The sequence below is a fragment of the Macrotis lagotis genome, chromosome 1 (assembly GCF_037893015.1).
Source record: "Macrotis lagotis isolate mMagLag1 chromosome 1, bilby.v1.9.chrom.fasta, whole genome shotgun sequence".
NCBI lineage: Eukaryota > Metazoa > Chordata > Mammalia > Peramelemorphia > Peramelidae > Macrotis > Macrotis lagotis.
This window is the reverse complement of record NC_133658.1, coordinates 411,768,098-411,785,320: the sequence shown is the minus strand read 5'-3', so window position 1 is coordinate 411,785,320 and position 17,223 is coordinate 411,768,098. Positions and strand designations below refer to the sequence as shown.

At 36.8% G+C, this 17,223-nt stretch overlaps 1 protein-coding gene across 5 annotated transcripts in view; it reads left to right on the top strand.

Moving 5' to 3' along the window:
- The window catches only part of ANKHD1 (ankyrin repeat and KH domain containing 1), a 129,900-nt gene that overhangs the window by 102,872 nt on the left and 9,805 nt on the right, over positions 1-17,223 (top strand). For 4 of the 5 annotated variants that reach the window (XM_074212820.1, XM_074212822.1, XM_074212818.1 and 1 more), the window contains 4 exons: positions 1,066-1,240; positions 2,591-3,050; positions 7,701-7,847; positions 17,065-17,214. In XM_074212820.1, the coding sequence (XP_074068921.1) occupies positions 1,066-1,240; positions 2,591-3,050; positions 7,701-7,847; positions 17,065-17,214 (932 nt within the window). The remainder of the gene's footprint in view (positions 1-1,065; positions 1,241-2,590; positions 3,051-7,700; positions 7,848-17,064; positions 17,215-17,223) is intronic. The other variant, XM_074212819.1, reaches the window with a different exon arrangement.

The following is a 17,223-nucleotide window of genomic DNA, read 5'->3' as shown; positions in this document are numbered from 1 at the left end:
GTATATAATAGTTGGACTTTTCAACATGTTTCTTAATTTTGCTGACTTTTCCTCTGCCCTTATTTTCATTCTTTATTATGAGGAGAATAAGAATGATTTACTGGGAAATATAGGTGAAGTAAAAACCAAAAATGTGAATATTTGTTAAAGAAAAATCAGTAGTTAACAATTATATAACGTTTTATGGTTTTAGGCTTTACATATCCAATTTGATCTAGTGATTTAGTTGTCCTTATTTTGCCCTTTTTAAAGATGAGGAAAATGAGTCTGGCAGAGAGTAAGTATGGAATGACTAATGAATGTCTGAGGCAGGATTTGAACTTTGATTTTTTTTGATCCCCAAGACCAACAGTCTATTCACTATACCACTTAGCTACCTATATGAGGAAAGAAATTGTACATTTTATCTTTAGGACAAAAGTCCTTCTATAGTTAAAATCAGCATGAATTGAGGGTTATATTTTCTTGAAGAATTTCTCAGAAGAAATGATCATTCATTTAACCTTCATTATTTTTTTGAAAAACTTTTTTTTACTGGTAGTAGATATTTTAATTTACTGTTATTAGATATTTTAATTTCAATTTTAATTTAATTAGATAACTTAATTTACTTCCTAAAGTAAAAGTGCAATTCAGAGAAAACTCTAGTATAATCCTTATTATTGAATCCAGAACAAGTTGTTTATGACATATCTTTCTCAAACTGTTTCCTGAGATAAGGAGCACAGTATCTTAATGTTTCACAGTTGCTTTTGTATTTTTACTGTGTGGAAATTGTGTTTTTGCAGTATCAGTGTAATCCATAAACTGAAATACTGTCAGAATCATGGAATTTTTAAGTCTGCACTTTTTTTAGAATTATTTCTTTCATTTAATATTCTCTTACAGTACATTTTTTCTTAGTGTTCATGGGGGCCCCCATCTTAAAGAAAAGAACAAATGCCAGATGTCCATTTATAATAGTTGTAAAATTACCATGTCTTTTAAGAACCCATTTAAATTATACAATAGTATAATGAATATCTTTTATATCACTGAAACATTACTTGAATGCTTTATTTACAGTCAAGAGAGGAGAGCAGAAAACAGGCTCTTGCAGCTAAGAGAGAGAAAAGAAAGGAAAAAAGAAAAAAGAAGAAAGAGGAGCAAAAAAGGAAGCAGGAAGAAGATGAAGAAAACAAACCTAAGGAGAATTTAGAATTACCAGAAGATGATGATGAAGAGGAGAATGATGATGAAGGTACTTACAGTAATGGTATAATTTTTTTAGTCATTAAAATTTTCTTTTTTTTATATTCTTTTTTCCTAAAAAAATTATTATGACTAATAAAACATTTTCATATTTGTGATATCCAGAATATATGTATCTCATTCTTCACCGTTTCTCAACTCTCTGTTGGAGGTGGGACACAATTTCATCATCAGTCCTCCCAGAATTGTGGCTGTTCATTGCTTTGTTCAGAGCTCTTAAATTTTTCAATGTTGTTTGTTGTTTACAGTCTTGTCATAATTGCATAAATTGTTCTCCTGGTTCTGTTCTACAATGAATATTTCTGAACACCTTAGGACATTTTGAGTTAATATAAAAACTAAAAAAAAAAAAAACAGGAGAAAAGCAAGAATAGAAATAAAAATAGACAAAAGTAGTTAGGGAAAATATAGTTAAGTCTTTTTGTGAAAAGTTATGTATTGGGCCGGCTAGGTGGCGTAGTGGATAGAGCACTGGCCTTGGAGTCAGGAGTACCTGAGTTCAAATCCGGCCTCAGACACTTAATAATTACCTAGCCATGTGGCCTTGGGCAAGCCACTTAACCCCATTGCCTTGCAAAAACTGAAAAAAAAAGAAAAAAGTTATGTATTGTGACTTGTAATTATAATTACCAAGCTTGCTTCCCTAGATGCAAAAATATAAATATCTGAGGCCACATTTGGACTCAGGTAATCCTAACACCAGGGCCAGTACTCTATCCACTGCGCCCCCTAGCGCCCAACAAATATATTTTTAAAAAAACAATTAGCCATTTCCCCTGCTCAGGTTCCCAGAAACCCAAGTCATAAGTTTGAGGTAGTGTGCATACAGAGAAATGGAAGAACAAACTGAGAGGCATTCATTAAGAGAGTTTTAGAGCTCAAAAGTCAGTATGCAATTCATTCAAAGTTCTTTGCCCTGAAGCAGAGCAGAACCCAAGGAATGGGTCTTTGGAAGTCATAAAGTTAGGGCTTAGCTCCCTAATAATATTTTGTATTTGTAGAATGACTGTACTGTGCTCTGTTTGGGTAGAATTTCTGAAATGCTACTTTTGTAAGTGTGTTTTTAATTCTAAATTCATACAGTTCTTACCTAAAAATATATTGGTAAATTGGATGAGGAAATTTTAATGATTTCTCTTTTTCATAACCAAATTTGGGCTTGAATGTGCTTGTACATCAGTTCTGATAGTAATAGGGATTATTTTCTTTTATAGAGGGAATTTGTGAAAGTAAAACTTAGTAACAATGTCTTAATTTTTCAGACTTATTAGCAATTGACTAGGTAGCTATTTTGAAACTTGTGTTTTGAGTGTAGCATTTATTTATTCATTCTTATCAGCAGAGCAAGAAGTTCCCATAGAGCCTCCTAGTGCAACCACTACTACTACAATTGGAATTTCTGCCACATCTACTACATTTACCAATGTGTTTGGGAAAAAGAGGGCTAATGTGGTAACAACTCCCAGCACCAACCGAAAAAATAAGAAAAACAAAACAAAAGAGACACCTCCAACTGTGCATTTAATTTTGCCAGATCAACATATATCTCTTGCACAACAAAAGGCAGATAAAAATAAAATAAATGGAGAACCAAGAGGTGGTGGTGGTGCTGGTGTAAATAGTGATTCTGATAACCTGGATAGCACAGATTGTAACAGCGAGAGTAGTAGTGGTGGTAAAAGCCAAGAGTTAAACTTCACAATGGATGTAAATTCATCTGGTGACAGAAGATATGCATCACTATTAATTCATTCCCATGAAGAAAAGACCAGCACTACTGCTTCCAAAATTCAAACAAGGTGAGTTTTTTACTTTCAATTTCTTCTATAATTTAGTTTCTTTTTCCTTTCCACCTGAATGTTTTTATGGTGATTTGTTATACAGATTTTTATAGTGTTGAATACCAGTAATCAAATTTACCAGATTGTCATGTCTCTTCAAAACAATTAACAAACTTGTCTCCTGCCCTCCAAAGCATATTCAGAATGTGATTTCAGGAACAAAATTGTTCCTAGCAATTTATTTATAATTATATTTATTTATATTTATTTATAATATTTATAAATATTGGGGGCAGAGCCAAGATGGCGACAAGAGTGGATTGTGTTTTAGGCGCTCTCATAAATCTTCAAAACTAAAGACTTTAACTAAATTTTTGAAGAAACAGAACCCACAGAGGGACCCAGTGAGGCAGTTCTCCTATTCAAGGTAACCTAGAAAAGAGCAGAAAGGCTCTCCTCCCTAGGGTTGGAGGGGTGGCCCTCCAGAGGAAAAGAACTTCAGCCTGCTGGAGGCAGCTCCAGGGTGCTAGGAGCCATGGCTCACAGCAGTGGGGGAGTTTCCTGAGCTATGCCCTGGGGAGCACCGGGCACAAATTGGGGGGAACAGCTGGGGGACCTCTGCCAGAGCAAGCACTTTGAGCCCAGCCCTCAGGGCACACAGCTATGCAGCTTGGCCACTGCATTCCAGATCCAGGAAGCATAAGCAGGCGGAGCCAGTAAGCAGGAGCCCCCAGGGCATGAGCCTATTGAACCTAGGTAGGGGAGTAAAGAGAGAGAGACTGCAGAGCTCTGCCCCTGGAACAGGACTCTGGGGCTCTGACCACATTCAGATCCTGATCAAAGTCTAGGTCCCCCTCATAGAACAGCAAGGGCCCCCCCACCTCAGCCCTGTGGCAGAGGGGGGCACTTATGGTCATTCACAAACCAGGAAGGAGGACAGAGCCTCACACACTGAGACCGTTTTGGGAGATGCCCCAAAAGCTCAGGAAGCACCCCAAAAACAGGCTTAGGCTGGGAAAATGAGCACACAGAGAAACAAGAGGAACACCATTGAGAAATATTTTGCATATGAGCCCAAGAAGGATCAAAACACTCAGTCTGAGGATGAAGTTCCTGCATCTAAAGACTCCAAGAAAGACAGAGCTCAAAAAAGACTTTGAAAAATCAAATGAGGGAGTTAGAAGAAAAACTGGGAAAAGAAATGAGAGAGATGCAGGAAAAACATGAAAATGAAGTCAGCAGCGTAGTCAAGGAAATCCAAAAAAATGCTGAAGAAAATAGCATGCTAAAAACCAGCTTAGGTTAAATGGATAAAACAGTTCAAAAAGTTATTGAGGAGAAGAATGCTTTAAAAAGAAAAATTGGCCAGATGGAAAAAGAGATAAGAAAACTCTGAGGAAAACAAATCCTTCAGACAAAGAATAGAACTCAGGGAGATTGATGAATTTATGAGAAATCAGGACTCATTACTTTAAAACCAAAAAAATGAAAAATTAGAAGAAAATGTGAAACATTTCATTGAAAAAAACAACTGATATGGAAAACAGAATTAGGAAAGATAATTTAAAAATTATTGGAATACCTGAAAGTCATGATCAGGAAAAAGAGCCTTGACATCATTTTCAAAGAATTACTACAGGAAAATTGCCCTGATATCCTAGAAGCAGAGGGCAAAATAGAAATGGAGAGAATCCACCGATCCCCCCGAGAAAGAGATCCCAAAAAAACCAACCCCTAGGAATATTATAGCCAAGTTCCAGAACTCCCAAGTCAAAGAGAAAATATTACAAGCAGCCAGAAGGACACAGTTCAAATATCATGGAGTTGCAGTCAGGATCACACAGGACTTAGCAGCAGCTACATTGGAAGCTCTTAGGGCTTGGAATATAATATACCAGAAGGCAAAAGAGCTTAGAATGCAGCCAAGAATGAACTACCCAGCAAGGCTGAATGTCCTCTTCCAGGGAAAAAGATGGACTTTCAATGAACCAGGGGAATTTCAAATGTTCCTTCTGGAATGGCCAGAGCTGAACAGAAGGTTTGATCTTCAGATACAGGACTCAGGTGAAGCATAGAGATTGGAGGAGAAGGGGAAAATATGAGGGACTTGATGATGAACTGCATGTATTCCTGCATAGAAAAATGACACTGATAATACTCATATGAACCTTCTCAGTTAATAGAGTAGGTAGAAGGAGCTTTTATAGTTGAAGCACAGGAGAAAGCTGAATTTGAAGATAAAATATGGTGTAAAAATGGAGTCAATAGAAAAAAGGGAAATGTAATGGGAGAAAGAAAAAGGAGAGGGGGGAATAGGCCAAGATACTTCATATAATAAGATTTTTCTTTATTCCAGTGAGCTATTGCAATGATATGGAAGTGGGGGGAAGACAAGGGGTAATAAGGGAATCTTTGCTCTCATCAGAGGTGGCTAGAAGAGGAAACAGCATATATACTCAATGGGGTATAGACATCTGGAGTAAGAAGGGAGGGGACAGGGGGAAGGGGGGGATGTGAGTGATGGAGGAGAGGATGGACCATGGGGGGAGAGTGGTCAGATATAACACATTTTCTTTTTTATTTCTTGCAAGGGGCTGGGATTGGATGGCCTGTCTGGGACCATAGGGCCAGGTGGATGCTGGGCCTAAGGGGTGGTAGTGGCTTGGGGCCTCTTGGCCCCTGGACCAGGGATCTGTCTGCTGCACCACTCAGCTACCCTACAACATAGAGTGAAAGGAGAGAGAAAATATAGTACATAGTAGTAGAGAAATATGAAAGGAGGGAGTTGTAACCAGAAATGGCAACAGTGGAAAAATATGGAAGTAACTTTTGTGATGGACTTATCAAAAAGAATGTGATCCACCCAGGACAGAGTTGTTGGTGTTGGAACAAAGACTGAAGCATATTTTTTATTATTATTATTTTGGGGGATGGTGCAGGGCAAATGGGTCTGGGTGAGCTGCCTGGGGCCGCATAGCAGGGTGATCATTGGGTGTCTGAGGCCAGATTTGGACCCAGGTGCTCCTGGCTCAAGGGTCAGTGCTCTGTCCGCCACCCGGCCACCCCTACTATTATTACTATTTTATTTTATTTTGGGTCTCTTTTCTTTTTTCTTTTTTTTTGTTTTTTGCAGGGCAGTGGTGTTGGGGTTACTTGCATGTCACACAGCTGGGTGATTGTTGGGTGTATAGTGCCAGATATGGGCTCAGATGCTCCCAGCTCCAGGGCTGGTTCTCCGTCCATTGCGCCACCTGGCCATACCTACAGTTATTACTATTATTTTTTTTATTTTAATTTTTTTCTCTCCCCTTTACTTTATCACTCAAGCGAGTCTATATTTTTTGGGGGAGGAGGTATTTTGTTTACTTCTTAAACAAGAATATTTTATTAATGTATAAAAAAAATTGTAAAAAAAATGCATACCCTTTGATCCAGCATACCACTCCTCGGTCTATACCCTGAAGAGATGATGAAAAAAGGGTAAAAATACCACTTGTACAAAAATATCCATAGCAGCCCTGTTTGTGGTGGCAAAGAATTGGAAATCAAGTAACTGTCCTTCAGTTGGGAAATGGCTTAGCAAACTGTGGTATATTGTTCTATTAGAAACCAGGAGGGATGCGAATTCAGGGAAGCCTGGAGGGATTTGCATGAACTGATTCTGAATGAGATGAGCAGAACCAGAAAAACACTATACACCCAAACAGCAACATGGGGGCCATGATCAACTTTGATGGACTTGCTCATTCCATCAGGGCAACAATCAAGGACAATTTGGTGCTCTCTGCAATGAAGAATACCATGTGTATCCAGAGAAAGAACTGCAGAGTTTGAACAAAGACCAAAGACTATTACCTTAAATTTAGGAAAAAAATCCCCGATATCTTATTGTCTGATCTTGCTACCTCTTATACTTTATGTTTCTTCCTTAAGGATATTATTTCTCTCTCATCACAATCAATTTGGACCAATGTTTACCATGGAAACAATGTAAAGACTGACAAACTGCCTTCTGTGGGAGTGGGGGGGTAGGGGGAGGGAATTAAGATTAGGGGAAAAATTGTAAAACTCAAAATAAATAAAATCTTTAATAAAAAAATTTATAAATATTTTTATATTTATATTTCTACTATAATATATAATATAATATTTATATTTGCAGTGCATTTATAATTTATGTATTTGTAATATATATTTTATAAAAACATTGTCTCACTTCTAGCTGTTAAATTTAACATTCAAGTTGAAGTATTTGTGCCTTTTTTCTGTATTAGTAGTTAAACATTTCATATATCAAGCTTTAAATCAAGTCCATCAATCACTCCTGAGTGTGACACAGGCTCTCAAATGTGAATTAGGAGTTATGTGATTGCAAAAATGTTTGAGAATCAGGAGAACTTTCTTTTGATTTAATTCCTCTGTCACTAAAGTATGTGACCTTAGGTAAGTCAGGCTTTGTTAACTTAATAAGTTCATGCACATATACACTTGGGAACAGAAGAAAAAATGTTTAACTATTCTCTAAAATCAATTCCAGCTTTGTGATAATATGACATTTATTGACTGGTTAATTATATGTTGCTAATAATATCCATCTTGATTTAGTTTTCAAAGAATTTTTTTTATTTTACTTTGCTTTTATTAGAAGGAGTTATTTTGTCTTTACAGAATTGAAAGTGAAGTTAATCCTAATTCGTTGTCAACAAACTATAAATCAGTGTCATTGCCAGTGAGTTCTCCAAACATAAAGCTAAATCTTACGAGTCCTAAGAGAGGCCAGAAAAGAGAAGAAGGATGGAAAGAAGTTGTGCGAAGGTAAAATTTATTTTTATAATTAGGATTTACATAATGAATTGTTTTAAACTGCAGTGTCATATTTAATCATAACATCCTAAATGAAGTGAAATAAAATTAAAATATTTCTTGTGCTTTTGTTTTATAAATTGCAAGTACAGCACAGTACCTTATGAATTGTGTTTATTTCTCATTAAAATTATTTTGAAGCCAGCCTAGTGGAGTAGAAATATAAGACATTTGGGGCAGCTAGGTGTCACAGTGGATAGAGCACCAGCCCTGGAATCAGGAGTACCTGAGTTCAAATCCGGCCTCAGACACTTAATAATCTCCTAGTTGTGTGGCCTCGGGCAAGCCACTTAAGCCCATTGGCTTGCAAAAAAAACAAACAAACATACCCAAAACCCTAAAAAAAAAATCGAATGCATGAAATATAAGACATTAAATACAGATGAGTGTAACAGTACAATAATGATATATGCATTAGATAATTTTTTAAAAACAAGCAACTTTTTGAGGTCTTAAAGAAGAGTTCTTCCTAAACAGAGGGATCAAGGTGGTTCTTTTGGACAGATGATGTTTGTTTTGGTCTTGAAGGAATTCAGCATTTCCAACACAGAAATATCATGGAGCATGCTTGTTTAAAGTGTATATAAAGGGGAATAATACAAGATAAACCTGGAAAAGGTGGAGGGAGGAACAATTGATTATGAAGAGTGATGGAAAATAATAGCAGGTCATCTAGAAGGATTAGATGATAGTTATTTATTAAAGTAGGGATACTTAAGCATGATTCTAATCTTTTGGAAAGGAACCAGTGCTTATAGGGTTGAAGATGAAGACAAAGGTTTAAAAAAGTGAAATGAAAGCTAGAACAATGGAAATGCAAGAAAATTAATGCTTGTTCAAGAGGATCAAAGGTTCAGCTCTATCATATACTACCTAGGTGATGGGAATGCAAAGACAAAAACCAACCCAGGTCTAGAAACAGAGGAAACAAGAGCAGGAGGAGAAACTGGCCACACAAGGACCTGGCTTGAACTGAGAGGAATAACATGCTGGGAGGTGAGGGGGGCGTGATATATGGAGACTAGACATAGACTCAACCAGGAGAGAGCAGTGATATACTGGTACTGGTACATGAAGTACTTGAAGAATGAAGACAGATAGATGGTTCGGTGGACAGAGCAGGGCACAAAGGTGGTCTCTCTCTACACTGGAAGTCTCAAGTCAATTCCCCCACCCCTACCCCCATGACAATGGTATTCTTTGTACATGTCAGTTCTACTTTCATCAGGAAATTTGTTTTGTTAGGGGGTTTTGGTTGGGTAGGTAAGTTTTTGGTATAGGTGTGAGAGACCAAGGAGTGCTGAGCTGAAGAATGGAGTGGGGAGAGAGAGAGCACAGTAGTATACAGTAAAGTTAACAGGTGTTTTTTCTATTACAGTTTTCTTTCAGAATTCTTTATATAATGAATTTGCAGAAAGTGAAAACTAAATAATGAAAAAAAAGGATGAAGGAGGAATAGGACTTCTGAACTCCAGATTATACTAAAAATTAGTGATCAATACAACTTTTTGAGCACTGTTAAAAATATAGAAAAAGTGGATCAATGACGGAATAAACTAGACAAGGAAGAATAGAAGAATAGAAGTAATTACTCAGAGATCAAATGTTATCAGTAAATCTAGAAGTACAATTTACCTAGAAAGGAATTTCCTATTCGATAAGAACTTGTTTAGGAAAACAAGAAAGTATTAAAGGTGATACCATAAGGTAGTGCAGTGGATAGAGCACTGACCCTGGAGTCAGGAGGACCTGAGTTCAAATCCGACCTCAGAGGCTTAATAATGACCTAGCTGTGTGGCATTGGGCAAGCTTATAATGTCGGGAGAAGACAACCCACAGAAAGGAGAGATTGGGGGCAACTAAAGGTACCTGAGTTGACACAAAGTATTGAATTCCAAAAAGATCTAAGGAAAAGAAAGCAATGCAGGTTGTCTGCCCCTAAGTCCCTCCCCAAAATAGAAATTCCAGGAAGAACTCACCAGTGAAAGAAGGGACTAGTATTGGAATCAGGCAGGGAAAGGGGCAGATTGTTCCAGGGTGAAGGGACAACACTGGATGTGTATCCAGAGTGAGTAAGCCAAAGAATTGAAGGAGGTTCCAGAATGAGAAGGCCACTGAGAATATAGCATTTAAATGTGGGGAAGGATTAGGAAAAATTTCATTAAGGAGCTTTACCTGAACAACAGTTCTTTATAGGGGAAGGAGGAGGAGCTACGTAGGGATGGAAGTAGAAGTATAGAGTAGAGGGGAAAGAAACAGGGAGGATGGAGTACAGTCAGTGCAAAAAGCACTGAGAAGGGCGGCTAGGTGGCATAGTGGATAGAGCACTGGCCTTGGAGTCAGTAGTACCTGGGTTCAAATCCGGTCTCAGACATTTAATAATTACCTAGCTGTGTAGCCTTGGGCAAGCCACTTAACCCCACTTGCCTTGCAAAAACCTAAAAAAAAAAAAAGCACTGAGAAGGCAAAATGGGAGGATCTTGCATGAAAAAAGCAGAAAAAGGGGGCAGCTAAGTGGCTCAGTGTATAGAGCACTGACCTTAGAATCAGGAGGACCTGGATCAAATCTTTTCACTTTCTGCAAGTAGTAAGTACTGCTTACTAGCTGTGTGACCTTGGGCAAGTCACTTAATCCCCTTGCTTTGCAAAATCCAAAAAAAGAAAAGAAAAAGCAGAAAGAAGACTTCTAGACTGCAGAGTGCAGAAGGGAGAGTGATGCCCAGGGAGAGTGAAAATGGTTGGGCTGGATTGTATAGGACTTAAAAAACTAATTAGAGGGATTGTGTTTTATTCTGGAGGCAATAGAAAACCACTGGGGTTGCTTGCATAGTAGAGTCACATGGTCAGATCTGAGCTTAAGTAGCAACACTTTGGAAGCAGTGTATAGAATGGACAGGCATGAAAGATGAGGCAGGGAAAATCAGACTGTTGAAATAGGCTAAGCAAGAAGTGATGAGAGATGGGACTAAGGTAACTGTGGAGAGAGTACAGTAGAGCTTATGAAGCTAGAAATAGCAAAACTTCATAACTAAATAGAGAATGAAGGAATATGAGGAGGTCAGGATAATGTGCTAGCAAACCTCAGCTAGATAAGGAAGTTTAGAAGAGGGGGGAGAGTTTAGGGAAAAATAAAATTAGTTCACTTTCAGAAATATTGAACATAAATGTCCCTGGACCATCCACTTTGAAGCATTTGGTATCTAGGACTAAAGTTTGGTATAGATGAGACTGACTAGATAGATTCCTGAGTCATCTTCATAGAAATTTTAGTTAACCCCATGGGAACTGATTGAAGTTACTAAGAAAGAATAGGAAGGGAAGAGAAGTAGGTTCAGAGCATAACCTTGGAAAATACCCTTACTCGATGTTTATCTAACATGGCAGATTAAAAGGAATAGTCAGGTAGGAACGAGGCAGATCAGGAGGAAAATATGATAACCTATAGAGGAACAGATAGGTTGAAAAGAATAAGATTATCAGATTTGACAATTAAGAGATCATTATCGAATTAAAAGAGAGACATTGCAGGTGAATGATGAGATTTGAAAGCCAAATTGCAAAGTGAGAGGAGAGAACATGGAGGTGGCAAAAGTGGACAGCTTTTCTAGGAGTTTAGCTGAGCAAAGAAGGTAAGACAGTAATATATGAAGATTATAGAGTCTAATGGGGGAAAATTTTTTAGAATGGGGAAACCTTGAAGATTCAAAAGGAAGTGAGATGATGAAAGATGCATTCTGCTGAAAAAGATGAGAAGATCATAGGGTCCAATAATACATGTAAAGGAGTTGCTTTGTAGTAGATGAGGAAAAAGGATATCAAGGGTTTTTGAGGCTGTGATTTGCCCTTCATTCTTGAAGATTATGACTTCAGGGAGGGGATGCCATGACATGCATATGAATTGGATTTGAGTGAAGAGGGGAGAGGGGGATAATTGTGCTAAGTAAGTCACCAGCTTCACTTTGTCCTCCAAATCCATCTGGGGCCAGGACAACTGGAGATGGCCCTGGATGTGAGGCAGTAAGGGTTGAATGACTTCAGCTTGTGTCAAGTGTCTAAGGCCAGAATTGAACCATCCTGATTCCTGGGCCAGTGCTCTATCCACCAGTACTAGTACTAGTACTATCCATTGTGTCACTAAGTACTCTGTAGAGAGCAGGAGAAGATAATTACTAAATCATGTGACTTCAAATTTTCAGTACAATAAGAATCAGGGTCCACTGGGGAGAGAGAAAATGGATGGAGGAAGTATGAAAGACTTGAACAGGCAAGAGAAGCTTTTAAAATGCCTTTTTTGAGAAATGAGGTAAAGTAGTTAAATAGGTTTTTTTAGGTTTTTTAGTTTTAGATCTTTTTTTTTTTTTTTGCAAGGCAAATGGGCTTAAGTGGCTTGCCCAAGGCCACACAGCTAGGTAATTATTAAGTGTCTGAGACCGGATTTGAACCCAGGTACTCCTGACTCCCAGGCCAGTGCTTTATCCACTATGCCACCTAGCTGCCCCTAAAGTAGTTAAATAGGAAGGAATAAAAAGACTGCCTTGCCTGCAGTATAAGGGCCTGTACTTTAAATTTGATTACATGAATTTGAATTATATACTAAGTCAGCATAGTTATGGAACTTCCTCTAACTTGAACTTCATCATCAAGTGAGAAGAGTAGAGAAAGTAATAATGGAATTGATCCAGGGTTTGAGGTTTAATAAGAGCAGCAGGGAGGAAGTGTGGAGCAAGGAATTCAGAAGCACAGAGAATATGTGTATGGTTGAAGTGGCTATTAAGTTGAGTATTAAATTGATAAGGAAAAAGAGTGAAATTAGAGTAGGCATAAACAATCTGAAAAAATAATGAAGGATGTGTAACTATAAGATAGATAAAGCATAGGGGGAGGTAAAACACTCTAGATAGGGGAATGTAGAGTTTTTAATTAGGCAAGTGGAGTATCTGTAGTTAATAGCAAGTTCTTATATATAACCATCTCTGTGTAGTGAGGTCAATTGAAGGAATCTTCCTAGGTGTTGATACTGTCTAGTGTAAGTGCAGGATTTGAGAGAGTGGGAGATGGAGAACCCAGTGCTGAACTTGAGAAAGAAGGTAAAATGACCCAGAGTCATTGTACTTAACAGTTACCATAATTTTGATTAGGTAGAAATTTTAATCATGTGGAAAGGTAATAGGAAAGATAATGAGAAATGAAAAGCAGAATAATCTTGAGTTTTGCTTTGCCAGTAACTGGCAAACATGATGAGAAGTCAGAATAATCCTTGTTAGGAGGGTGTAGAGGAACAGACACCATTAATACACTTTTGCTGGGCCTATGAATTCATCCAACCATCCTGGGAAGCAGTTTGGAATTAGGCAAAGTAAATGACTCTAATGTCCATACCATTTGTCCCAGAAGTTCATAAAGATTTTACATCAAATTATGTATGTCATCACTTTTTTTTAAAATGTGATACATTAAAGTAAATGGACGATTTATTATTTTGCTGTTTGAAACAATGAATATGATAAATACAGAGAATCATGAGAGGCCTACCATGAATTGATGCTAAGTGAAGTAAGCAGAGACAAGAAAACCACACCGTGGCAGAAACAATGTAAGAAAAGAGCAACAACCACAGAACAATCAAAAGTGCATGTAGCAAAATTATAAATAATAATAATAATAATAGCTAGTATTTATATAACCCTTTTAAAGCTTGCAAAGTGATTTACATATGTTATCTCATTTACTCTTCTTAATCACCCTATGAGGTAGGTGCTATTATTATCCCCATTTTACAGATGAGGAGACTGAGACTGGGAGAGGTTAAGTGACTTGCCAGGGTCACACAGATAGTGTTTGATGCCAGACTCCAAGTCCAGCACTCTATCCATTATGCCACCTAGATGCCTCAAGAACAAGCTTGACCCCAAAGAAGAGATATGAGAAGACATTTCCCCCTGCTCCTTTGTAGAGGTCAGAATCCATGGTGTGCAACATTGCAAATGACTTCAGAATTTTTTGATGTATTAATCGGTGTCCTGATTTTTTTGTCTTTTTCTTTTTAATAAAATATAAAATCTTTATCATTCTTTTTCTAAAAAACAATTTGTCATAAGGAACAATTGAGAGAGAGAAAAGAAATTGATAAAGTGAGAAATCTGAGTGAAATGAAACCAAAAAGATGTTAATAAAAATATTTTTTAAAAAAAATTAGGAAGGGATGCCTCTTTTTGAGTTTTCAGGAAGAATTAAGTAGTCTTATAAAAAGTTAAAATATGTCAGTGTAAAAACAATGAAGAAAAATATAACAGAGAGGCAGAGAGGAAATGCTGAATTATGCCATGAAAATTGGATATAATGCAGGGAAAGTCGACAGCCATTGAATATTAGTATCATAGTATCATAATAGGAGATTAAGTGACTTGCCCTTGTCACAGAGTTAATAGGTATCTTAGAAAAGATTTCAGCTTAAATCTTCCTGACTACAAGTTCTGTATACTCAACTGTACAATTTACTCAGTGCCTTTCATGAAACTAACCAACAGGAAGCTCTTTTAGAAGATGAAAGAGCTACATCTTCTTGAGGGGTAAGTAGTTCCTTGTCCTCTAAAGAATAATGATGTAACAGAGAAATTCCCAAGTCTTTTCCCAAGGGTTTTCAAACTATTACTATTCTTTACCTCTGGTGATTCATGTGGGTACAAATGATGTTACCTGAAGAAATAATTTATAAGAAGATCCTAGGAATACAGATGGTAATTCTGTCTCTTCTATCAGTTATGTTATTGTCTTCAGCAAAGAGAAGATCATGAAACACTAATTAAATCTAGTTAGCAAGCATTTATTAATCACCCAACACACAATGCCAAGCATTATTTAGGTTAAAAAAAACCAGTATCTGAAAACAAAATTAGATTTCTGAATCTTGACTTTAAAAAATAACTATGAGAGTCTGCTGGCAAGAAATGAAGTATATCTGACATGCTACATTTTACTGGAATTTTGCTAACTTAACCTGAAGATCTTAAACCAAAAGTGAATAGAGAAGGGGGAAAAACCATCTACGTATGTTTACAAAGTTATACCATAAGAATTCAGTAATGGGGTTGGCTAGGTGGCACAGTGGATAAAGCACCAGCCCTGGAGTCAGGAGTACCTGGGTTCAAATCCGGTCTCAGACACTTAATAATTACCTAGCTGTGTGGCCTTGGGCAAGCCACTTAACCCCATTTGCCTTGCAAAAACCTAAAAAAAAAAAGAATTCAGTAATGGCAAGAGGTATTTTAGAGTTTCATAGGAGACATAGCCAAGAATGGAGCCAACAATAATAGCTTTACACAAATATACAAGGTGGGACTACAGGTCCTAATACAAGGAAGTAAATTTAATATCACAAGATACAGTCAGTGAACTGAAATATTTGTACCAGCACATCCTATAGTTAACCAAGAACTAAGTAGAGTTTCTTAAACTGGAGAAATGATTAGACAAGTTGTGGTGCAAAAATAGAATATTATTGTGCTATTAGGAAATATTGACTAAGTACTTTTTTTAAAAAAAGCACAGAAGACTTATGTGAACTGATGCAACATGAAGTAAGCAGAACCAGGAAAAGCATATTCTTAATAACTATAACAACATAAATTAAAAGAACAGCAGCAGTAAAACAATAGAAACTGAATGCTGAAAAATTGTTTAAACATGACTCCAAAGAAGAAATATGAGAAACTATCTTATTCTTCTTGTATCTTGCTGTTTGCAGAGCTGGAAGGTTATGAGTATATAATGTCAGATTTTTTTTTGATGAATTGATTAGGATTGTTTTATCTTTTGTTTTTTGAAGGGGTACTTCTGGACTGTGCATTGGAAGGTGTACTTTTTTATATATATATATATATATATATATATATATATATATATATATATATATAAATTTATTTTAAAAAATAGAAAAATCAAAGAGAGAAACTTCTTTTCTGATTTTTACCAGCTACTAGCATGCTGATTATTGGGATGTCAATGACATGAACTTTAAATGAGAAAATAACAATTATATCCTAGAGTTTGTGATTGAGAAAGAAAAAAAAATCTGTGTATAAATGTAATATACACCTTGATTTTAGAAAGCAGGTTTCATTGGGTTCATAAGGGACAATGATTGAGGGTAATTCTCAAGAATAAAATTCTGAGGGGACAGCTAGGTGGTGCAGTGGATAGAGCACCAGCCCTGGAGTCAAGAGGACCCAAGTTCAAAACTGGCCTCAGACACTTAATAATAATTCCTTAGCTGTGTGACCATGGGCAAGTCACTTAACCCCATTGCCTTAAAGAAATTTTTAAAAAAATAAATAAATTTGGAAACCTCAGAATGGAACAAAGCTACCAAGGAAATTCCCAAACATAAAAAAATATAAAGCCTAAGACCCTATGATTGGGAGAATGGGATTCAAAGAAAGCATATTACTAATGACATTGATTCCTGGCACAATTATGGTGGCTTTTATTAAAGGAATAATTATTGAATATCTAGAAGGGGTGGCTAGGTGGGAAAACAAGTTAAATATGAGTTCATAGCATGATATGGCAGACAAAAATGCTAGCATTTTTGTGTTCAGAGCATAACAGTGCAGGCTGTCTACCTAATCAAAATGGAAATTAGCATTTTTGCATTCAGAATGAGGGAATGTGTAATACTGCTCCAACCTGCTTTAACATATTTAAGGAATAGTGTTCAGTTCAACATGCTACGTTTTATATGGGTCTTTGACAAGCTAGAAAGCAACCAGAGAATGGTTTCAAGATTGAACCTGAAGAAGTTGAGGACATTGGATATTTACCCCCAGAGAAGAGAAGATTTAGAGGAAACATCTCAAAGTATCTGGTTTTAAAAAATGTATTGGAATTAGATGACCTTGAGGTCCCTTCCAACTCTTTATTAAAGAATCTTTCTTTCTGTAGCTGGGACACTTTTGGATTTGTTGGAGTCAATCAGATAACAAAATCTTTGATTCCTATCTTAACTCCCTTTTTAGGAATTCACTTTCATGATTTGATAAATCAGCCCTATATGACTAGATAAAAATCTATTAAAATGAATTATTGCAAGATTATTCATGTGTTTAAAATGAAAACAAGACAAATTAAAATTCAAACTACTTCTAATTGCTTTGTAATCTCTATGGCTTAGGTCAAAGAAACTCTCTGTCCCAGCTTCAGTTGTGTCCAGGATAATGGGAAGAGGTGGATGCAACATCACTGCAATACAAGATGTCACTGGTGCACATATTGATGTGGATAAACAGAAAGATAAGAATGGTGAAAGAATGATCACAATAAGGTAATTCTG